Below are 25,088 nucleotides of genomic sequence, written 5' to 3' on the forward strand. Positions count from 1 at the left end.
TCGCCGCCACCGCCGCCGTTCCGCTCTCCTGCTCGGCCATCGAAGCAATTCACCGCGCTCCGCCCATCACTCCAGGTACTATCTCCTCGATCCGTTTGATTCTTCAAGGGGCAAGTGCTCAACCGGTTCTATAGCTTCGGACATCGCTGCCCGAGTAACATCAGATTAGGGTTTCACACACTTCTGCGCGGAGAAATTCGACGGTACTTTTAAGCATGTCTGCCGCTGCGGGAGGTTCCACGGTCATGGAGGGGGAGGACGATTACGTCGAGTACGTCCCCGTCGCCAAGCGCAGGGCGATGGAAGCCCAGAAGATCCTCCAGCGCAAGGGCAACACTTCTTCGCTCGAGGAAGACCACTAGAAGGCGAAGCTGGCTAAAGTCAAGCCTAGCCTCCTGGTGAAGGCGACGCAGCTGAAACGGGATCAACCCGAGATTACCCCCACTGAGCAGATGGTGCAGCATGAGAAGGAGATGCTCGAGAACTTATCCGATCGCAAGACCTTGATGTTGGTCCGTGAGTTGGCGAAGGGAATCATTTACACCGAGCCGCTGCTGACTGGGTGGAAGCCGTTGTTGCCGATTCGGAGGATGTCAGGGAAGCAGTGCAATATGATTCGGAAGCAGTGGCATATTATTGTTGATGGAGAGGATATCATGCTGCCAATAAAGAATTTTAAGGATATGAGGTTTGTAGACCCTATTTTGAAGAAGTTGAAAGCGAAGGGGATTGTGCAGCCGACGCCGATTCAGGTGCAGGGTCTTCCGGCGGTCTTGGCGGGTAGAGATATGATAGGGATTGCATTCACGGGGTCGGGGAAGACTTTGGTTTTCGTGTTGCTGATGATCATGATTGCTCTTCAGGAGGAGATGATGATGCCCATTGCTCACGGTGAAGGACCGTTCGGATTGGTTGTTTGCCCTTCAAGAGAGCTCACGAGACAAACATATGAAGTTGTGGAGCAGTTTTTGGTTCCATTGAGAGAGGCCGGATATCCAGAGTTGAGGGCTCTGCTATGTATTGGCAGAGTGGATATGCGGTCGTAGGTGGAGGTTGTGAGGAAGGGAGTGCACATTGTTGTTGCTACTAGTGGTAGATTGAAGGATATGCTGGCAAAGAAAAAGATGAACCTTGTAATTACAGGTAAAATCCTTTAATTCATCCTTTTATACCTTTTGAACTTGTACACTGGTTTCCACAACATCTGGCTGTCTCTGAGTAATTCTATTTGTAACTGTTGGCATATGATCATGCATTGGCAAGTTGATTGGTTTGCTATTGGTAGGAAGTTATTAGTGGACAGCAGACGTGAAACTGCCAAATACTAAATGTTATCCCTACTCTGAAGCAACTACATTGAATCTTCAATAAATCTGCATTGAAAAAACTCAATAGTGCTTAAGTCGAGCATATTTGCGTTCTCAGTGCTCTATGTTTTTGCTTGAGTTCTATGTGCACCATTTGGATTCCAATGGTCAATGCTAGCTCAAAGGTTAAATAGCGTGGCATGGGACATTGATTGAGATTGCTTTTTGAGTTCTTATCTGTGCCTCTTTGTCCTGAGGATATGGGATTTCACCGAACCAAGATTCTTCATCTTGCACTCTTTCCTAAATTAGCCTCAATCTTGATTTTCTGTTAATGTACTGCTGTCTTAAATATTCGGACTTGTTATTTGCGGGGACAATTATACTGATCTGTTGCTTCTGCAGGTACCTTACTTTAGATGAGGCTGACAGATTGGTGGACTTGGGATTTGAAGATGATATAAGGGAGGTGTTCGACCACTTCAAAGCTCAACGTCAAACACTCCTCTTTTCTGCCACTATGCCTACTAAAATTCAGAATTTTGCAAGAAGTGCTCTGGTGAAGCCTGTCACGGTCAATGTGGGAAGAGCAGGTGCTGCAAATCTTGATGTCATTCAGGAGGTCGAGTATGTCAAACAGGAGGCAAAAATTGTTTACCTTCTTGAGTGCCTTCAGAAAACTCCACCCCCTATCCTTATATTCTGTGAGAACAAGGCCGATGTGGATGACATTCATGAGTATCTACTTTTGAAAGGAGTTGAAGCAATGGCTATTCATGGTGGCAAAGACCAGGAAGAGAGAGAATATGCTATTGCATCGTTTAAGGCAGGCATGAAAGATGTCTTGGTTGCCACAGATGTTGCTTCAAAGGGGTTGGACTTTCCTGACATTCAACATGTGATCAACTATGACATGCCTGCAGAAATTGAGAACTATCTTTGCCTCTTTGTCCTGAGGTTGCAGATGATACATATGATGCACCTGGAATAAACATGCTTATGACAAGGATTGCAAATAAAATGGCGAGGGATCATAATATGCCTGAGATTTCATGATTTTGTGTTTCCGACTTTTGTAATTTTGTTTTAAGTACTCACTTATCAAATTCAATGTGATGAAGTTGAACAATGAACTATATTACTTCATTATTGTGATGTTATGTATGAAAGGGTCTATGTAGAGATCTATAAGATATTCTTCTTTTAGCTAGCTCTTATTGTACAAATTTTACTTACGAAATTTTGTTCCAAGTATGCACATGACCATGTTCAGAATGTTTGTCTTCACCCACCATGAACAAAATTAAATTGATGAGCATTTCATTAAAGTGATAATGCAATACTAAGTTTACACTTTATTGAAAAAAAAAGGCACGTGAGAAAAATTTGGTATAAAGTTTATTTATAAAATTTTCTTCAAAGTATGCACTTATAACCATGTTCAGAATGTTTGACTTTACTCACCATGAACAAAATTAAATTGATGAGCATTTTATGATAATGAGAATTCAAAACCAAGTTTACACTTTATTAAAAAAAAAAAAAACAAATGGGAAAATTTTGGTACAAACTTAAAAAAATTTCTTCCAAGTAAGCAAATATGATCAAGTTTAGAATGTTTGTTTTCACTTAATATGAACAAAATTAAATTGATGAGCATTTCATGAGAATGATAATTCAATACCAAGTTTACACTTTATTAAAAAAAAACAATTGAAAAAAAATTGGAACAGAAATTTTTATGACATTACCAAACGTGTTTCATTTTTTTATTCCAAAAAAACAAAATGTGTTTACATTTAACTTTTACATTAGAAACAGAAATTTTATACGATTCTACAAACGCGTTTTTGTTGAGAAATTGTTAGGAAACAAACACTTTTTTCTATTTTCGTTTTCGGAACAATTTTTAAAGCAAACGCAAACAAACGCATCCTTAGCGTTTGAGTCATGTTCGGGTCGGGTCGGAGTCGGGTTTTGGACACCCCTACCAAAACATATTTATTTGCTTGTTTTATATTTGTTACCCGAACAATATCAAGACTTGAAACATGTATTATATTTATTTCGTGTCCAGGTCCTATTTGAGTAGGGTCGGGTCAGATTTTTGAATACTCCTAATTGTATCTTGTCATGAACTAAGCTATCAGATGGATGAGTTAGGTTGGAATTCAGTTGGATCAAAAATTGTGCAACCCAATTTGGTCCTTCATATGTAACACAAATTTAGTAATTCATACCTATTCCAAAACTGATCAAGCTCATTTATTTAAATATTTAAATATTTAGTTCAACTTCCAAAAATTTGTAAAAATTTAATTAGGCCACATTAAGGCTCATATGTTATTTGGATAGAATTGTTATTTCAACTGTAGAATGCTATTGGCTATTGAATTTCCAATTTTTGTATTGATTCATAATGAAAATTAAATGAAAGATAGTACTACTTAATCATGAATTTATAAAATCACAGTTACAAATAATGTAGACAAATCGAAATTTTATTCAATAGAATGCAAGATCTTGAAAAAGATGATTTATGTCATCATAAATTGTAATGATGAGACCTGAGATTAGAATATAACAAAGAGAGATTTACTTCATTGAGAAACTTACAAAATTAATAACAATAAAAAAGTAAAGGGGAAAAAAGAAATCATCATGATATTTTTATATGGGTGAAGTCTTGTGCCTACCAAGAATTCTCCGAACGCGGAGCAGTCTATAAAATCCATTATTTTCTTATAAAGGGTAAAGAGAAAGTTATTGGGTTTAGATAAATTATACATCTATTTAATACCTATATATCTTTTTGATTTTATAATTTATAACCAATTTATTCAACTCATCAAAAAAAGAAAAAAAAAACTCATCAAATATGAATTAAGAAATTGATTTTTGATCTATTTTGATAGGTCTAGCATTGACCTAATCCAAGCTCATCCTTTTAATGTGAAGTGTTAGAAAATTTTAGGTGTGTTTACGTTTCTCAAGAATTTCGACAAAACAAAAATGAACGTAAGTTGCGACGGATTCCGTGGCTGGCTCTCTCTCCCTCTCTAGGGATTGGGGCTGCCAAACCTCGTATTTTGCTAGAAGAACCTCAATGCCCATTAATTTCCTACGACTTCCCACGTCTCAAAACTTTTACTCTTATGTCCAATTGGGGGTCTAACACCTAAATCAAAGAGCCCAGCCCCGTCATCAATCATTCTAGGATATTTATGCTTATATAATGATCATGTCATTTAACTATCTTGCATGCATGCCAAAGCTGATAGCCACGAATTTCAATTTCAAAACTCATCATGAAATTTTATATCTACTATATACCGACCTACGATCAACTTGAGAAAAATACTTTTAATAATCTCACTAACATCTCATTAAGTTAAAATAATATCGTCAAAATATCAATAACAAGTTAAAAGGGAATGAAGACATCATATCTTTGAGACACCATCGGATAAAATCTCTCCAGTGTCCAATGTCCATGGACTCAAGCGTCATCCGGTTATCTTCCCCATTCAGGATCGCGCAGTCCTCTCTGCGCGGGGCGAATCGAACCACCCGTCCACCACAGCATCCCCAGCTTCGTCGGCGCTTCAGCTGCTACTGGCGAGGTGAAAAAATTGCATACTTTATCTCATTACTTTTTGCTTTCGTTTTTTCAATTTTTTTTTTTTTATCGGGTGGAAGATTATCGGTTTTGTTCTTCTAGTGATCTCGGGGAAACCGAGAATGGTTAATGGGATTGGATTATGATGTCATGTATGTAGCCATTCGAACAAGCGAAACATATTCGACAACGAGTAAGGGTGCGTTTGGTTGTGTTTTGTTTAAAAATTGTTAGGGAACGAAATAAAAAAAAGTGTTTCGTTTCTGAGAACAATTTTGAACAAAAACGCGTTTGGTAAACTTGTTCGAGAACAAAAAATAAATAGAAACATGTTTGGTAAATTTGGATAATTTTTTATTTCTTTTATTTTTTTCTATTTTTTTTTCTTATTTTTCCTTTTTTTCTTTTTCTTTTTCATTTTTCTTTTTTTCTTCTTTTTGGCCGGTCGCCGGCCAAGGCCTTGGCGGGCGACCCGGCGGCGAGGCCGAGCTCGCTAGCGGCGGGCGGCGCGGCCTCGCCGGGCCACCGCCCGGGCGGCAGCCGACTCGCCCAGATCCGGCGAGGCCGAGGCTCGCCGGCCGGCTGCGAGCTCGGCCTCGCCGGATGGGGCGAGATCGAGCTCGCCCGAGCGGCGCGAGGTCGGCTCGCCTTGATTCGGCGAGGCCGAGCTCGCCCCGGGCGGAGGCGCGGCCTCGCCGGCCACCGCCCGGCGAGGCCAAGGCTCGCCGGCCGGGTGAGCTCGGCCTCGCCCGATCGGGCGAGATCAAGTTCGCCCGGAGCCGACGCGGCCGCCCTCGCCCGGCTACGGCGAGCCTCGCCGTGGTGGGCGAGGCCGCCAAACCCTCATCGGCCCGGTCGCCAGGCCATGGCGAGGCCGGCTGACCGGCCAAAAGAAAAAGAACAAGAAAATAAAGAAAAAAAAGAAAAAAAAAAAATGTGTTTCTCAAAAGTGTTTCGGAAACAAGAAATACAAAATTTGTGTTTCTTGTTTTACGTTTCTTTTGTTCACGGGAACAAAAGAACAAAAAAACGTAAACGCACACAAACGCGTTTCTGTTCCTTTTTTGTTCCCAGGAACCAAAAAACAGAAATTTATGTTCCTCGGGAACGAAGCTTGAGTGCAGCCAAATGCGCCCTAAGAGCCTATAACGTCATTGGCCAATCTTAGCATCTTTCGAATCGTAAGAGCATTTGCATTGTTCATCAACCAGTGTGATCATGCACTCTTAGGTAGTAGTAATTGAATTTCAGGCAGAATTAGTGATTTTCTTGATTTTCTTGTCTGATTCTGTGCTAAACAAAAAAAATGAATAGAAGAGCGTGTTTTTTTCCCTCTACGTATGACTTGGGCCTTGTGGCAGTTGAGCGAGTTGGAAAATTTTCAAGTTGCAGAGTCTGTGAAGGTTAACCCGGATTCACCCCAGAAGCAAGTCATGTTCCTCACTCTCTCTGGTCAGTTTCTTTCCAGCTAAGATGTTCACTTAAGTTAAATTTGGTTTATTTTCAACCGTATAAGGAACATGTGTAGCAATGTGGAGCTAATTTTCTAAAAAAGGGTAAGGGATTGTACTCCTCTATGTGCAGATGGGAAGAAGTTGTTAACGCCGAACCCCGTTTGAGGACGGGTTTCTTCTCTTTTCTTCAGTCCTCTATGTTGGCCCCTCATTCCGTCGATGAGGCTTGTACCTCTGTGGGGGTTGCCAAGTATGGAAGGCCGATTGGATTGGATGAGAAGATAAAGGTGGATCTGATTGTGATTGGCTCCGTTGCAGTTGACCCTAGGACTGGTGCTCGGCTTGGGAAGGGTTAGGTAATCATAGACATGCTCTCTTGTAAAAAAAATTGTGTTCTTTTCCTGTGGGGATTGCAGGGACAACTATGGTTGCTTCAAAAGGTTCTGAATCAGTTTCAGTTAAATGTGTATTGACTAAAATTGCGGGTTGCAAAGATCTAGTGGCATCTAAGGGGGTTTTGTCTAATTTACAGAATTGTACTATTAGTTGTTAGTCGTTACCATTACTACATATTTGCGACTCATAGATCCATTTTTGAAAGTATCTTTTGCTTGTGCATTCCTGATACTGGTAAAGCAAAATGTCTGGCTGCAATCAAGATCTTGGAGTTCGCAAATCATTCGCTAAAATTTTGATGCAGGGGTTTGCAGAACCCGAGCATGGCATGCTACGATATATGGGAGCTATTGATGACTCGACACCAGTCGTCACCTCTGGTGAGTTGTTCCATAAATTCTGTCCATATTTCACCTAGTTCAAGTAACTGACGGTTATTCCACCGACATTGGTATGCAAGCACGTTATTAATCTACGGGTGACATGAAAAGATCCTCCATGTCTGTGTAAACCTTTGACTATCCAATAGAGAATTATCCCCTCAAATCTCACCCTGATGAGTGATGACTGCATCATTACATGATTTAAGTATCAGCTAGTTCAGAAGATCCAATGGTATGGATCTTATTGTCAGTTACTGTCATCATGAGTGAACTCCAGGATTCTGCTTTATCATTTGAAGAGAAAGTGGAGCCGATCTCGCTTAGCTAATAACGTGTCATGAGTTTTGAGATTTTGAGGGGGCATCTGCTTAGTGAAGGATGTCTCAAGCCTTTGTGTTTTAGTGCTAGTGCAGCATACATCAACATAAGCATGCTCTCTAACCATTCATTATCAATTTCCATAGCAGTATTTATTAGCTGACCACACCAGAAAATTGGTGAATGTGCTCTTGCAGTGCATGACTGTCATTTGGTGGATGACATTCCAGTGGAGAAATTTTTAATCCATGATGTGCCCGTGGATGTGATATGCACTCCCACACAGGTCATTTTCACAAACACTTCCATTCCTAAGCCCCAAGGTTAGTGAAGCAGCAATATATATATCCTTCAGATCTGTCATCTCTCTCTCTGGCATAACCGTGTACTTGATCTTTTATAGGAATCTATTGGGGTAAACTCTCTCCTGAGAAGCTGGGTCAAATTCGTATTCTGAGGGAGCTCGAGCGCAAAATTGAGCAGGAAACTGGACGACAGCTTCCTTGTGGTCCATCAGAGAAATTACCCCCAACAGCTCAACGGAGCCGCTCTAATTCTCCAGTTAAATAGGACCAATCAGCAATGAAGAAGAGTAGGATTTTTTAAATCTGTGTACATACTGCTTCGAGCTAGCGGATGGTTGTCACATCAGATCGCTAACATTACATTATACTTTGCCTTGCCTTTTTATCGGTGTCGGCGTCTCTCTTCTCTCTCTCAAATGATAATTAATGCTCTGTGTGCCACCGTGAATGGAAAGGGAAGCAATTAGGTTTCATTTGAAGATCTGAGAGACAGATTGTCATTGAGCTATCAGAAGTGATGATGCATGAAGTTTCTGCTAAGGGCAATTCTTGCACATGCCTTGGCCATTTAAGCTTGTGATCGACTTGTCCGCTAAGAGAATTTGAAGGGCTCATTTCACTGGGTCACTGAAAATGACTGAAAATGTGCCCAGCCTCCACCGACGTGGTGGTGCTCCCTCCCTCTCTTCTGCACGTGTTGCTGGAGTGAAGACCGCCGCCGCGATGGCCGCCATGCAGACTGAGATCGAGATCGAAACCTGGGTGGTTACTGTCGAGTGAGCAGGACCATCGTGGCGGCAGCCAACCTGTCCCTGCCCACTTTTTGTGACCTTCTATTGAATTTTTATTTTTTGTTGTGACCACATGAATAGCAAATATAACAACAAGAGCACGATATGCATTCTCAGATCGCCACCTTATCTTTTCCGGCTACCAACCCCATGCTCCGACAGTCAAGGTTGCGCATGGTAACACTCAATTTCGTTGTTCTTTTTTTTTTTTGTTTCTCGGAACAAAAAATAAAAATAAAAACTCGCTTGAGTAATGTCAATTAATTTTTTTATTTTCTGAAAAGTAGTAAGAGATTAGATTTGAAATAAAAATAAAAAGTAAAAAAAAAAAAAAATCTTGATCCCGAAAACAATTTATAGAATTAAGTCATTTCTTTCTTTTCTTCTCTTCTTTTCTTCTTCCTTGCCACCACTGCTCCTTGCCGTCCGTCACCCCCTTTGCCGTTCTCCAAATAAATTCTATCTTACAAAAAAATTTATAGGTTGTATCAAACGCATTATTGTTCATTTTCTATTTCAAGAATAAAAATATTATGTGGTTACCAAACGTGTTTTTTACTCAGAAATAATTCTTGAAAATAGAAATAGTAAAAGATTATTTCTGAAAAAAATTATTCTTTAGAATATAATATTACCAACCACACCCTAAATAATCGATGGACTAACCACGACACTTTTTAAAAAGTACTAAGTGTCATTAGTTTGGGTTTTGAATTGGGCAAAAAAGAGATACTACCGGTGTCATTTCACTTAAAATTTTAATGAAATTAAAGTTCGTAATCATGCATAAGTGTCATTAGTCAAATGAGTAAGTAATTGGTTACATATAATTCTTTAACAGCATCGCGAGATTATAAATCGAATCTATATTTTATTTTAATAAAAATAGGCGTATATTTTGTCAATATAAAAGATAACCGATGCGGCAACAAGTCATTTTATTAAATCAATTAATTTTTCTTTATCAAGTACTACTTATTACAAGAAGAAGTTACTGACAATGTCGAGAAGTAAAAATATTATGGGCGGGTCCAGCGAACTTTCTTGCTCATGAACACAATTCCGACCTAATGAATACATGCGCAATTAAAATTCGTGTATTATTAAGATAACCGATTACGGATAGTAGATTCTCGTACGTGAAAATTAGTTATCCCAGGAAAGTTATAAATCGAATTGAAAAAATAAAATTACTTTTCTATTATGAAAAGTTGCTTGTGGGTATCAAGAGTTTACTATCTCTGTACTGAAAAAAAAAAAAAAAAAAATCAACTGTATATCAGTAAGTAGCAAATTTTCATCTCGTATTCAGTAATTATTCGAAGTTAAAAATGACATTCTGTTTTAGGGAGTAAATTTCATTTTCCAAAGACATCCAGAAAGGGGGAAAAGGAAGAATCTCCCCGTTTGAGGTACCGCCTTCAACCTCGTTGCGTTGTGGTCTCTTTCATCGATCCGCTGAGCTCTGCCTGTTGTTCCCGTCCATTGCTTTACCCGGTTTCGCGGCGTCGCTCGGTCTACCGGGTGTATTTTAGTTGCGAGATATATGTACGCGTTTAATGCATAGGAGACTGGAGATGGGTGCTTTTTGAAATTCCACGTTGAGCTGAAGATAGATGTGATTGCTGTGTTGGCAATGTTGGGTTGTTTGGAGAGGTTATGGTCAGCCCGCGACGGTAAGGGGGCGAATGGTTGGATTCGTTGATTAGTATGGCCTGATTTTCGACATCCAGTGGTGGTGACTCGCGTCGCTAATACGGTGCGATTTAGGTTGCAGCAATAGTTACCCAACCGCCGGCTAGAAGAAACAGGGGGAACAAGATCATGCCGTCATGCCGTCTCCGGTGGCACAATATGCGCTCGACAGGGGATTCTCCCCCGAACTTATTCTCATGCCAGAACGAGCAGGAGAGGTAATGTAGATCTAGTGCCTTCTTCTCTATCTCTGTCGTTTTTCTTTTTTATGGTCTCAGGGATTTTGAATTTATTCGCTGCATCGAGCAGAAGTATTCTAGTTCGTTGAGCTAGATTGGAGCTTGGACTTCTCATGCCAATTTGCTGGGTTGATTTCCTTTGGTTATCATTCCAATCATTATCAATTCCTTTTAACATTTAATTCTCTGATGGAAAGAGACATTTCTTTACAAATTGCTTTTAGAAATTTAATCTGATGCAGGAGCTTTCCATATTTGATCGTCCTTGGAGTCTGAGGGAAGAGGACGTTACATCTCTGGATAGGTTAGCCCTGTTTGGTAACCATCCAAACATGGCAAAATTCGATTCTTTGTTCCCTGAATCGGTTTCGCCTAGAATCGCGTTTGGTAAAATTTTTGTTCCGGGAACAGTTGGGAATAGAATCAAGAACAAAAAAAAAAAGTTGATTCTTGTTAACGAATTTGAGAATCAAAATCAATAAATTTTCTTCTTCCCTTCGGCCATCTCACGACCGCCGTCCACCACCGCCCGCCACCGTCCGCCGTCCGCCACCGCCATCCACCGCCGCCGGCCGCCGGTGCAGCGAGCTCGCGGAGGCTCGCTGCACCGGGGCGAGGTCCGCGAGCTCGGCTGGAGGCAAGCCCGGCCTCCGGCGAGGCTCGGCCTCCCAGTCTGGCGAGGCCGAGCCTCGCCGTGGCGGGCGAGCCTCGCCGGGCCGGGCGAGGCCTCGGCGGGGCGGGCGAGGCCCGTTGGCCACCGGCGAGGCTCGGCCTCGCCGGGACTAGGCGGGGGGCTGGGCGAGCCTCGCGACGCCCAGCCCCACCGGTGGCTAGGCGAGGCTCGCCTGGCCACCGACGAGGCTCGCCCGGCCTCGCCGGTGGCTGGCGAGCCTCGCCCAACCCCCGACGAGGTCGGCTCGGCCACCGGCGGGGCCGGGCGAGCCTCGCCCGCCGCCGGCGAGGCTTGGCCGACGAGGGCCGACCTTGCCGGGCGGGCGACGCTCCGGTGAGGTCGCCGGCCGAAGAAGAAGAAGAAGATGAGAAAAAGAAAAGAAAAGAAAAAGGAAAAGAAAAGAAAAGAAAAGAAAAAAAGGAAAATGAAAAGAAAAAAATTAAAAAATTAAAAAAGAAAAGAAAACAAAGGAAAAAAAGTAAAAAAATTATTTAAAAATTAAAAGAAATTGATTTGGAACGAATTAATGAACACGGTATCAAACGCAATTCTATTCCGAATCGAAATTTTGGACGAGGTTACCAAACGGTTTAAAATACTTAGAATCGAGTTAAGGAACGAGAATAAAAAAGAATCGGTTACGATCGAATCGGCTCCCTAGAGCGGAGAATCGTTACCAAACGCGTCCTAAGTGTCGAAGGCTTGACCATGAAAGAAACCCTTGAATGGAATTAGGAGAAAGCAAATGGAATGCAATGGTGATGGGTAGAAGCTTGAATAGAAGGACCGTCACTATAATAAAACTCTAGTGCTTCATCTATGTAGTAAGATCTCAGCCAGCATAAGACTAAAAAAGCTAACTAGTGGAAGTCTAAAGGTACATTTGATAACCATTACGTTCTCAGGAACAATTTCTACTCGGAAATAATTATTGCTCAAAAATGATTCTTTTTTATTTTATTTTTAGGAATAATCATCCAAAAATTTTATTCTCGGAATAAAAATGCATCTAATAAGACTTATAATTTTTTTTTTTTTGATATTTTGATTTTGTAATACTTTTATTATATTTTTCTTAATTTTCTCTTTTCCCTTTTCCCTTTTTCTTTTTCCTTTTCTTCTTTGTGGCCGGTCGCCGCCCACTGTTGGCGGCTAGGAGGAGGAAGAAGAGAGAAGGAGAGAGAAGGAGAAAAGAAGAAAACAAAAAACAAAATAAGTTGGGCTTGATTCTACAAGTGTTATCGAGAACAAAAAAACAATTTTTTTTCTACTTTTTAATTCTGTTCCAAATTGATTTTCGGAAACAAAAATTTACCAAATGAATTTGTTCTAAATTTATTCTCGGGAATAAAAGAAAAGAATCAGTTATTATTTAGTCCGTTAACAAATAGGCCCTAAATTGATATGTTGACATAATGCACGTCTGAAAACATGAAATCTGCTCCTCAAACTTAGGAAGTGGCTGACAGCTGAGTGTAAGGTCTCTGTACTTCACCATGTGGATGGAAAATGAATCAGTAAAGGGGCTGACTTGAAGCCACATTATCAGAGGTTAATGTCCCGGCCAACCCTTGGAATAGTCACGACCTGGTGCTCTGGATGCTACCAAAGTACCAGTAGAATCTAAGCATGCCTTTTCTGCGAAGAAGATTAATTATACCGCATGAAAGACTAGGCAACACAATCATACGCTCCACACGTCAGCAAAGCCAGTCCTGATGAGACGGTGTACAGTGCTGAAGTTAATTAAGTGATGCTAACATATTTTGACTCCAAACTTCTAAAAATATCTTAACTGTGTTTATAAGACCGTGTCACCCTTGCATAAACGTGCACACACGACGCGCATGAATGCATTTGTCAAAACGCTTCAGCTGTAAGTGGCGAGAGCTTTCCTCACTCCCACCCTCCAAGTTCTAGTTGGATTTGAGGTGCATATAAGATAAACACATGTATTAGCTAGCACCTTCCATCTTTTTCGTTTCATGAAAGTTCGTATACTTTCTTTCAGTTCCAATCGCAAGACGCTGTATTGCCTTGAAATAAATCTCTAGAGATGCCACTGGATACTTGAGAGAGAGAGAGAGAGAGAGAGAGAGAGTTGCGTGTTCTCACTTTCTTACAATGAAGACAGTACATGGACGAGATCCACTTTCCTCGACCCCACTGCCAGAGGAACACGATATCATATCATAACCACTTAAAGGTACTTCCCTAATCACCGGGCTGAAGCCAGACTTTCGACTCATTAATAGCATAGAGATTTCGAAAACAGAAAGACTTAACAGCTGAAGAATAGGTATAGTTCTGTCTTCAGATGATCGAAAAATGCGGGATCAGCAACATTTCTGCCTTCACATCATTCTGTTGAGTAGGATCCTGTTGCTCTGATAGGGAACTCTTTCTATTGGAGATATCATTTGCGGCATTGTCATGCCGGCCGAGACAATAATTTCTGCAATTAGTAGGAGAAGGAAATAACCGTTCATGTAATATAATGCTAGTCCCTGACAGGATATTAAATTGAGTAACACACTCTACATGAGAGATCTTGAACTGCTATATCATGCATAACCCTGATGTCATTCCAATTTCTATACCATTCAACCGTAATATTTTAGCACCAAGCTCATATGGACTTTGCAACCACAAGTGCTATCTTATTAATCACTGGCAGAAGTTATCCCGAGTAACCAATTTATAAGCACCAAATTCAGGACGCAATCTGGCAACTTAAAAAGAGAAGACAAAGGACACCACTAAAATCTGGACACCCAATGGGACCTAGACCAAACTCAGGGGTCACTTTCTTTACACTGACATTTCTCCTTGCTTTAACTTTTGCACCAGATGACAGAGTGGAATAAAAAGCGAGAAAGGGGACAATCTTGTTGCGCACATGTAGAGCAGAAAGGTCATCATCAAAGTGCTTAGTGTTAGTAAAATGCAAGAGGGATGACTTACCTATGCCTTCACGAATGGACAAGTTAGGTCTTATTATCTCCTTAGAATTCACCAAACATATATCGCCAATGTAAAGATGATTGGTAGGAACGTAAACACTGCATAACTCCTCATCCCCATCATCTCTCTGCAATTGAACATCCAACAATCACTTTAAAGACTATAAACAATTAGTTATTAAGGGTGCCCGGACATTGTTCAGATATGAAGCCTTTATGAACAGTACAACAAGCCCATATTGATGGAAGACAATTCTCATCACCAGTTCGGCATTTGAATAAATGAAGTCCAAAATCTGCCAAGGAAAGGCTGCTGGAGATTGTCGGTCGACCTCTTTCTTTCATTAGCAATATAAAACTGAAGTACAATAGATCAGAAAAAAGCATACAAAAGTAATTGGATCTCTCTTACCTGCCTGCGTTAAGTACAGTGGAATTTCCAAAGATTCACCGTGAACAACAAATATCACATCAATGTTATTAACTGAGAAAGTGACTGCTCCATGCCTAAGTTCCCTGGAAGAGGAAACAACCACCCACCCAAGAAACATTCTTATCAAATGGCAACATTAATTAGAAGTTCCTGTTTTCCTCATCTCAGTCTACAGCAAAATTACCCAGATGCTTGCAGATGATTCCGCACCAATGGTTCTCAGTAAGCCTTTTCTCTTTTCTCTTATGCCTTGATCAGTATTCCTTTGAATTATCTAAAACTACAAGCCAAGACACAAACGTATCCCCATTTGATACGCATATCCAGGATCCACCTCAGATCCATCGAGTCCCCATAGAGAGAATATCATTGCAAAAAGTGTGGAGACTACATAAATATAAAAAGCAGACATGCTGTTCTGAAGAACATACAAATCGCAACCCCAGAATTAGACATCTTGTAAAATTATGCTGCATTTTACCTGGAGGACAACAGACGATGTTATGAAACCAAATGCATATTCCCAAGACGAGGATGACGAATAATTGCAACCTCCTTGAAGGCTGTCGAATTTTGGTCTGTAACAGAAAAAGGTGGACTTATTACACTCTTAACGGCACAAAAAAAAAAAGAAAAAGGGGGCCATACCCCGCTAATTATTTTAGTCCACAACATACATTACAGTATTTTGATCACTTCACAGAATCAGAAGAGATCAAGTAGTGTAATAATTATGTTTGCAGTTGGAAGTCAGCACTGCTAGGAAAAAAAGAACAATTGCACGTATATATATTGAACAGGCTGTAGCTATTAGAAAATGAGATATTCTGAATTCACCAGTTAACTTGAATTTATTATGCTGTTCATCCAACTGCACTAAAACTTGGAACCAAAGAGAAGTACGTAAAAGTTGACAATTAAAAAGCGTCTCTCTCTCTCTCTCTCTCTCTCTCTCTCTCTCTCTCTCTCACACACACACACACACACACACACAACAGAGCTAGACTCATTTATAAATTAAGGAAACTGGTTTTACCTGGAGATATAGCAGCACTAATTTGCTTAGAAGCTAAATATATGTGCTTCATGAAAGGCACTCTCTTAATGAACCACTCTCCAAGCCAGAATACAGTGGCTCCCATCCATGACGACGCAAATATACCGACAAAGAATATTAAGATAAGCGATGTCACAAACCCAAGGCCTGCAAAAGATAGAGCCCTACTTAAATGCGGTTACAAATCAATTCAAATGATGATTGAGTTGGAAACAGATTCACTGGATATAATGATAAAAATAGAAGAAGAAAATTCAGAAGGTATGAGCTAAAGTAATATATCAAGCATTTAAAAGTCTATGCATATGTTCATACATCTCAATCTAGATATTACAACAACAGCGGCATGAATTCGAGACTTCATAGCATGACGCAGGGTAACGTACAAGTATGAAACTATAATAAAAAGAGGCAACAATTTAAATTTTGTGCTTGCCTTCCAGAATATCTTCACTGAGATTTTTCATCCGGTGAGCATATCTTACGGCTCAAGTGCCCACTTAATGTACTTAAATACCCTTGACTGATATACAGTGTCATGGAACATTGCACAAAGTACAAAGACCCTCCTAAATGATGTCATTGAAGAGTTGTCATTTGCATGTTCAAATACATGTAGGTTCCACTACAATTAGACATTCCATAGCTTGCATCTGTTTTCACTAATTTTGTCATGACTTGCACGATCTCAATGAGGTTTTGAGTTCTCAACAAAGAATGTTCATCACTGTACGTTCCATATGTGAGATTTTTCCTTAAATTTTTGCATGTTCTTAGATGATCGAAATCATGCTTGTTTTGTAATGCTAAAATTAGATTAGAGGTTTATCATATGTGCACTTTACCATGCTTGTTTGGGTCTCTTAGAGACCAAATCTCATGTTAATGCCTTCATGACTTTTGAAGTGTGCATTACGAGGTTTATGTTCATGCATAGCGCCTCTTGAATGATTGTCATTTGGTATATGATTACTATGCCTCAATTAAGCTAGTTGCATTTCGAAATCTTCAAACATGTCATTATACTTTTAAGTCATTTTTGCAATGTCATTGACTCGCATGTTTTCTTCACATATCAACTTAGGATTACATGTTTACCTTAATCATTCGACGTATCAAATTCTTTGTCATATGCAAATTTCATGCCGTTTGTGCATTGTCTAAGTGATTTTGAGACTCATTTAATGCATGCTATGTTCTAGTTTGTTGATGACTGATGCGCACACCTCCACAAACCTCAGATTTAAAGCATCAAATTGACTTCGATTGAACCCAAACCCTTCTAGAAAGTTGTAAGATATGCTCAGACCTTTCGAATGTCACCTAGTTTCACATAATTTGCTCACCGTTAGACCAATTTTCCATTTTTCTAAGCTAGATTAGAATTCTGACCTAGGATTAAATTCGGAATCTTGTTTTCACCCCCGATTAGGCAGGCTTTTGTTATCTTTGTACCAATTTTTCAGTAAGGATTCTTGAGCTAGACCCTCTACGAAGTTTGATTGTCATTCTTTTATCCTCATTGTGATGCAATTTAATGATTTTTAGACCTCATTTGATGGGGTAAATCTCATTTGTGATGACTTGATATTCTGTTGTCTTGTTAATTTCCTGATGCGATGAGGTGCCTCATTAGATTTTTATAAAATCATGCTTAGCTTTTCTTAGGAAATTTTCTTCTCGAAAGTTGTTGCATATCATGTTATGCATGCTGCGTAATTTCCTCAAGGACAATTAATCAATCGGTTCTTCCCAATTTTGTTGATCATCTTTGCCCCATTTGTGATGCTTTGTTGTAAATTCTTATTGTGAATTCATGTTAGGATTTTTCAGGGTAACTTGTGTGTGAAATTAGGGTTGGACATCTTCATGAAATCCATTTGAAATTCTTTGATCTTTGTTGTCAAGAATTTTCAATAAATGAAATGGTCTTTTGATCACACTTTCTCCGAAACTGATTTGAAACATCGTTTCTTTGCACATCAAAGATGGCTTTGGTTCATGTGATTATTTCTGACATCAAATGCTTAAAATCTTTCAAACACTATGTTTTGAGAAAAGAATTGTCATGGTTTTAGATCGTATCTAAACTGTTTATGAAGTCTATGAGTGCATGATGTGCAAGCCCTAGACTAACTTAGACATTTAAGTACGTTCTATAATCAAGACGTTCCTTGTCTTTAATTTTTCCCAAAATTTTTCCAATGTTTAATTTGACATTATGATTATCAAAGTTTAGATCATATTTAAAATGCCTGTGATGTTTGTGAGTACATGATATGCATACCAAATTAGCTTTGGTAATTAAATATGTTTCATAACTAAGATGATCCTTTGTCCAAAATCTTATTTTCCTTTCTCAAAATTTCAAACTCATTTTTGAAGTATCACATGGACCACTCAGGCACGAAATCATGCCATTCATTTGAAATTTTTGTGTTTGTGATTGGCACGTGATCATTGAGTAATTGACCCTCCGATGGTTCATTCAATTGTTTGATTGTTTGAGAAATAAGGCTTAAAGTCTTGCCTGTGTGTTTAATTTGTATTGATGCATGTGGATTTTAGATGTATGTTAGATGCAATGCTTGGTACCGTGGGGTAAATCTTGGGGATTCACTTAGAACATCTTGTTAGAGACTTATAAGCATTATTGGCCATACAAAAACAAAAATTGTCAATAATGGCTATAAGTCATGAAAATGAATTGGATAGATGTTTAGAGGAACCTACACATGGATTGCAAAGGCCCACCCCAAGGCTCAAATTTGATTAATTTTGAACCATGTTTTAGTTGATTGATTGATTTTAATTCCATGTCTATTTTGTCATGTATGGATGTTTCTTTTCATTGTACGTACCTAGCTTAATTTTAGGTTAGGACTAGACTAGGTCCTTGGAGATTGAAGATCATCAAAACATGAAGACCATGAAAGTTGATGTCTCTTCCAACCATATTTTTGTACTAATCATCCCGATACATGTCTTGGGTTCCTTTATTTGTATAAACACCCGACAACTTGTGGGTTCTTTCCTTTCCTTTTCTTTTATTTCTTTTAAATTTTTAGGATTGCATGATAGATTTATTGTTTTACTTGATTGTTTACTTACTGCCTTGTACTTTAAATCAAGCAAGTGCTCTTTTTCTTTTTTAATCTTTCTTAGAAATTAAAGACGAAAATGAACATCCACGTGTGATCACTTAGTTTAGGATTATTGACCCGAAAAAGTAAAAAGACATGAATGATCACCACAGGAAACACAACATACTATTAGGAACTGAAAGACACTTATAGAAATATTAATGTAACCCAAGTCTCCGAACCTAGATATCCAATTGCGTAAAAATTGAGGGACAATTCCTAACTCTCGATTGGGTTTTCTAGTTGACCCCCAAAAACAAGGCTAGTGGCGACTCCGTCTTATTTTTAGGTTGTCTTAAATAATTATAACTTTTAATAAACCTATCGTGAGGGGTATGAACCTTAGGAAAAGGTTCATAATCATGATTTAGTATACTTGATATAGCAGTACCCCAAAGGATGAAGTGATGCAATCCTTATGGGCGAAGACATACTATCAGGAGGGCTACTTAATCGAAATACCCTTAAGCTCACCTTTACATCCAGTTTCCTTTCGATCGACAATCAAGAGGGCTATTATGCCATCCTTTTGGTCATCTAGATTTTACATCCAGTTTCCTTTTGACCTTAAAATTGTCAATCAAGATGTGTCACAACGTCGAGGTTGGGTCACAACAAATTCTGCTGTCATGTGAGGTACGAGCTTTGGAGAGCTTGCAACTGCGGTCGAGCAAACTCACAAAAGTTCATTCCAAAAGGCGAGGTGATGACGTGTCATCTTACATAGCTTATAGTTTTTAATTTGTTAGAAAATTATTCTAATAAATTGAAAACAAGATAAATATATATAAATAAAGAAAAGGAAAATAAGATTTTGTGAAAAATAATATAAACTAAATAAAAAGACATACAAATTTCGACAAAGGAAAGCAACAAAAATTGAAATATTGCAACCCTTGTCACTTGTGGCCACTATGGCGACTGCCTCTAGGCAACATGAAGCGGGTTAGGGACCCTAACGAGATTTGTTGGGTGCAAATAATAGTTCTATAAACTATTAGGCTATATTTAGTCATCTAGATTTCTATCCAAGTATAAGATTGGATAGTATAGGATATGAAATTTAGATATTTTGCTATATCCTATCCATTATTTGACGAATCGCAATAATAAAGTTGGGTATATTCATATTATATCATATACATTATTTGATATAAACAGCATATCGGTTAAATGAATATCAAAGTTCACAAATAGAGACAAAAAAATTCTCTCGAAACACTCTTGCCTATTTTATTTTTATTTGCCTTGTTTTCCCTCTCTTTTTTTAATTATTTTCCTTTTTATTTCATTTTCCTTCCATCGTTCTCAAATAAAATTTTATTAAATAGTAAGCTATACTAATATACCTAAAATACTAAAATATGTATTAAATATAAATATATATAAATATTATAAGATAGAATTAACTTAAAATACATAAATAATAACAAGATTAAATTTAAAAACTAAGTTTTTATTTTTTATTATTTGAATTTCTTATATTAGAATTTAAATATTATTTACATCGAAATATAATTTTATTTTATTAATTTAAAAGTTTGTTAATCGAGAAAACAATTTTCCTATTATGGATATTAAAAATCCTATCTACTCTTATCCCACCTTTCCCAATGGATAATTTTATTTGGGCTATATCCCTATTATATTTGATTTTATCTTTGCTTGAGTAGGCACCAAACGCAAGATAAGATAATTTTATCTTATTTCGAATTTTATCCCGACTATCAAATGAGGCCTTAGTTCTAAGTGAGAGGATAAAAAATCAACACTACGACAAAACCACTTACTTAATATGAATAATGGGGTCTTGTTCTTTTTTAAGCTTTTAGCCGAAATGGTGTCTGATGGAGAATGAGGGAGGAATTTTCATTATGCTTCAAAAGAAAAAAATAAAGTATTACAGTGTTGCTATTTCAAGTCAACATGACACGCTGAGAATCCACATAGTTTTCTCCACCGGCTGTATTTCATTTAAATTAATTAATGAAAGGTTGACATAAACATATTAAGATATAATAGGGATTTAATTGGACTAATTAAAAGTTTCGGGACAGTGGTGAACATTACTCAAAATTGATTTAATTGAATCAACCGGAAGTTCAAATATGACACTGCATATCAATAAAAGTTCACATATTGCTAGTACTATTATCTTTTACAGCAACAGAAACTACATGTTCTTTACATCTCATATCAGAGAAGGCAAGAGATGTCAATCCACTGCATTTTGCAAATTCACTTCCTGATCACTCGGTAAAAGGATGGAAATAATTGTGAAATGGGATCTCCGCAGAAGTCTTCCCATAATTATTTCTGGTATCACAACTTCAAACTATAAGCATCGCACTATTCCTATGATGTTCATAGAGAAGCTAGCTCTGCAGTGAAAATAAATAATCACCTGGCTGGGCTTAGTGAGAACTAAGAAGATATTCAAAAGGCGATCATCATTATAATTGAAAACCAAATAGAATAAGCACATGAAAACTTCAAATCTTACCATCTCCTGAAATGCTCCAAATTTTTGACGTTAAGATCACGAAGTTGCTCTAAGCTTACTGCAGAGAGTGGCATATCCAGGGGTACTTGAAAGCAAAGCTCACGTGAGACCTGTCGCATGGTAGGTCGAAGCCTCGGATCGTCTTGCAAGCACTTGAACGCTAGCTTGGCAATCAAGACCACGTCTTGCGCATCTCGAAGGCCAAGTCTAGAAGGCGAGAGACGTTGATCCAACACATCCTTCAACATCATTGACTCAGCTTGGGCGGACGATGAACATTCTCGAGAGATATGGTCTCCTGGATGCTTTCCCATGATTGTCTCTAATGCGATGACTCCAAAGCTATACACATCGCACTTTTCGGTAGGAATAGTAGAATAAGCTAGCTCTGCAAGCAGAGAATCCACTGTTTTTTTTTTAATCTCGATCACAAGTTGTATTCAAGTCGACAACATTAATTCCCATGATGTGACGTGTGACGATTGCAAGTACATATTTCTACTTAATCAACTCCTACAACATTGATTTGAGTATGGGAGTTTATGCTTTGGCAAAAATATAAAAATTTTGTTCGCCCCTTAAAATACGGGCATCTTCTAGGTAATGCAAACTTAATATCCTTGAAATGGATTGATTATGATCTTTTTCTCATTTGCCAATTTTTAATTATGAGGAAAATCAAAAAGCATTTTCATCAAGACTGAACTTGAAAGCTCTAAATACACCGAAATTTCCATGATACGTTCAAATAACTAAGGAACTGCACTAAACAAGTAAATTTTCAATAATAGAAGCAAGAGACCTATTGCCATCGAAATTTGAACAAAAGTTTGCGAAGTACCTGGAGCAATATACCCGATGGTACCAGCAATAGTCGTCCAGTTTGATGAATCTGGCCTCAAAAGTCTTGCAGTGCCAAAATCAGAAACATGAGCCTCATAATCACGATCCAATAAAATGTTGTTACTAGTCAAGTCTCGGTGAATTAACGGAGGAGAACATTCGTGATGCATATAAGACAATGCATCTGCAACTCCTCGTACCACACTTATCCTCTTGTCCCATTGAAATTGTATTGCTCTCTGATCATCTTTCAAAGTTGTTCTCAAGCTTCCTCTTTCCATGTACTCATACACCAAAAAACAGTGTTGGGGATGAGAGTAGAAGCCATAAAATTTCACGATGTTTCGATGACGTATATTTGTCAAGGCTTGAATTTCCCTTTCAAATGATACTAAATCAATGGTCTCAACATCTTCTTGGGATGACAAGGTTTGCTTGATAGCAAACGTTTGACCTTTTGATATCTCGGCTTTATAAACAATTCCATATGCTCCTTCACCCACATGATACTTGGAGTCAAATCCTTCCGTGGCCTCAATGATTCTATTATAGAAAGCTTTGCCATCATAACTCAAAATACTCATGAAATCCAAATCATTTACCCGTTCATTATTATTTTTCTTCATAATCCTTCTTTGACGATGATTGATGATTACAAAAACAACAGCAATCAAGGCGCAAGAGAGAAAGAGAAGCCCCAACAACGAGATAATGAGGATAATTGTGATTCTGGCTCTAGCATGTTGATTACGTTTCTTGATCCCAGTAGAATTGCAGTTTGGTAAACCAACAACATTTCCACAAAGCCCTTTGTTATACTTAATTGCCTCAAATGGAGCCTCATTGAAAGCCTTAACATTAGGGAGAGGACCTTCTAAGTCATTGTAGGATACATCAATAGAAGTCAAGGCGAACATATCATCAAAAGCATGTGGGATGTAACCAGATAGGTTATTGTGGGAGATATTTAGAATTTGTAAGTTTCTCGGTATTGCAAGCTGTCCTGGTATATGTTCTGACAAAATATTATAGCTCAGATCAAGAATCTCAAGGAATTGTATGTTGCCTATCTCAGGAGGAATGCTTCTCCGAAATTTGTTCCTGCTCAAGTTCAAGCTCAACAAGCTTTCGCATGAGCCTAACTGCATCGGTATCGATCCACTCAAATTGTTTGATGCTAAGTTTAGATGTGTCAGATGAGATAAAAGCCCAATCTCAATGGGGACATTTCCCATGATGGCGTTGCTACTTAGATCGAGTACTAACAACATGGATAGGTTTCTCATTTCCCTCGGAATCTCTCCGCTTAAATTATTTGAAGAAACATCCAGTAACTGTAATTGAGCCATCCTTCCAAATATTACGGGAATCGCACCAAAGAGGTTGTTGTTCGATATCCTTAAGCTCATCAAATTAAGACAATGCTCCCATTTCACGAAAGTTCGCCTCTCAAATGATTGTGGCTCAAGTCCATATAATTTAGATGCGGATATATTCCGAAAGCATCTGTTATGTTTCCAGTGAGTTGGTTTTTGTCAAGCCTCAATCTGATTAATGTGCTACAGTTCTTTAGGCTTGTGGGGATGGGACCCGTGAAATGATTATTGGAGATGGTGAAATTTTTCAGTGATCTCCCAAGACATACATCTTCTGGCACTTCCCCCTCTAGGTCATTATCATGTAGCTCCAAATGAGTCAATTGTGTTAACTTATTGAATTCGGAAGGCAAGGAACCAAATAATTTATTGTTGCCAAGGTCCAATTCAGTTAGATTGGCCAAGCTTCCAATTGATGCGGGGATTTGACCGATCAAATTATTACCTAAAAGTTGTAAACTGTTAAGAGAAGTGAGCCTCCCGATTTCTGAAGGTATGGATCCTGAAAGTTCATTTTTTTGAAGGTGAAGAGAAGATAAACTTGTCAAGTTTCCAATGGAACTAGGAATTGAGCCGTTGAGATTGTTAATTGCAAGGTCAAGTTCAATAAGAGAAGTTAGCCTCCAGATTTCTAAAGGTATGGGTCCGAAAAGTCCATTTTGCCATATGTAAAGAATTTTCAAATTCTTCAAGTCACCTATTTCTCTCAGAATGGAACCGGAAATATAATTGCATGAAATGCTTAAATTAGTTAAATTGCCTAATTTTCCAAGAGAAGCAGGAATGGGCCCTGAAAGTTGGTTTTTCCATAGATATAGATTAATCAGGCTGCTTAAGTTCCCCAATGAAATAGGGATAGGACCGGTGAACTTGTTCGTGGAAAAATCAAGTTCTAAAAGAAAATCCAACTGTCCAATCTCTCGAGGGATGTGTCCACTTAGGTTGTTTGCATATAGGTACAAACGATGAAGACTCTCAAGCATACCTAAACTTGGAGGAATGTCACTAGATAATTCATTGAAGGAAAGATCAAGAGAGTTGAGTTTGGAAAGGTTACCGATACTTGAGGGAATGAAGCCATAGATCGAGTTGTTGGCAAGTTCAAAGCTGACCACACTGGTTAAGCATGAGAAGTCAAGGCCATCTAGAGTTCCTCTCAAGCCAAGATGGGAAAGACTTAGATTGGTAATGGCTCCAAAGTCATCACAAGCAACACCGGAAAAGCTGCAAGGATTGTCATCGTGCCATGAAGAGAGGAGAGGCCAGCTACGGTTGTCAAGAGTAGATTTCCAATTCAGGAGAGCCTCTGCTACATCCTTATTCTTAGTCACGTGGATAGTGGAGAAAGAAGTGGAGGAAGCAAAAATGTCTGCACCAAGAAATGAAGTGGTGCCTACCAAAAAGAGCGAGAAGAAAAAAATAGCTAAAGGAGACTGGGTGGACGACAAAAAGGAAGAAACCATGATTTGGGGGATGTTGGGTTTTGGGAGGTGCGAGATGGTTCAAATCTGCATATTGTTGAAAAGATTGACGACTATACTTATAGATTGGACGATCACTTCCCAAAAGCCTCTATCGAGGACAGTTCCT

At 38.8% G+C, this 25,088-nt stretch overlaps 1 protein-coding gene and 3 pseudogenes across 1 annotated transcript; 2 read left to right on the top strand and 2 right to left on the bottom strand.

Moving 5' to 3' along the window:
- Positions 1–6: 6 nt before the first annotated feature.
- LOC120289654 lies at positions 7–2,542 on the top strand (annotated as a pseudogene).
- A 3,916-nt stretch (positions 2,543–6,458) lies between these two features.
- Positions 6,459–8,179, top strand: LOC104425725 (annotated as a pseudogene).
- Positions 8,180–13,321: 5,142 nt separating this feature from the next.
- Positions 13,322–16,100, bottom strand: LOC104427632 (annotated as a pseudogene).
- Positions 16,101–20,899: 4,799 nt separating this feature from the next.
- LOC108954038 (MDIS1-interacting receptor like kinase 2) lies at positions 20,900–23,561 on the bottom strand. The gene is made up of 2 exons (XM_039304954.1): positions 22,121–23,561; positions 20,900–21,667 (listed from the first exon to the last, which is right to left on the bottom strand). Exons 1-2 carry the CDS (start codon positions 23,529–23,531, stop codon positions 21,276–21,278), a joined length of 1,803 nt encoding a protein of 600 aa, XP_039160888.1. The 5' UTR covers positions 23,532–23,561; the 3' UTR covers positions 20,900–21,275.
- Positions 23,562–25,088: the final 1,527 nt, after the last annotated feature.

This window comes from Eucalyptus grandis, chromosome 11 (assembly GCF_016545825.1).
Source record: "Eucalyptus grandis isolate ANBG69807.140 chromosome 11, ASM1654582v1, whole genome shotgun sequence".
Lineage (NCBI taxonomy): Eukaryota > Viridiplantae > Streptophyta > Magnoliopsida > Myrtales > Myrtaceae > Eucalyptus > Eucalyptus grandis.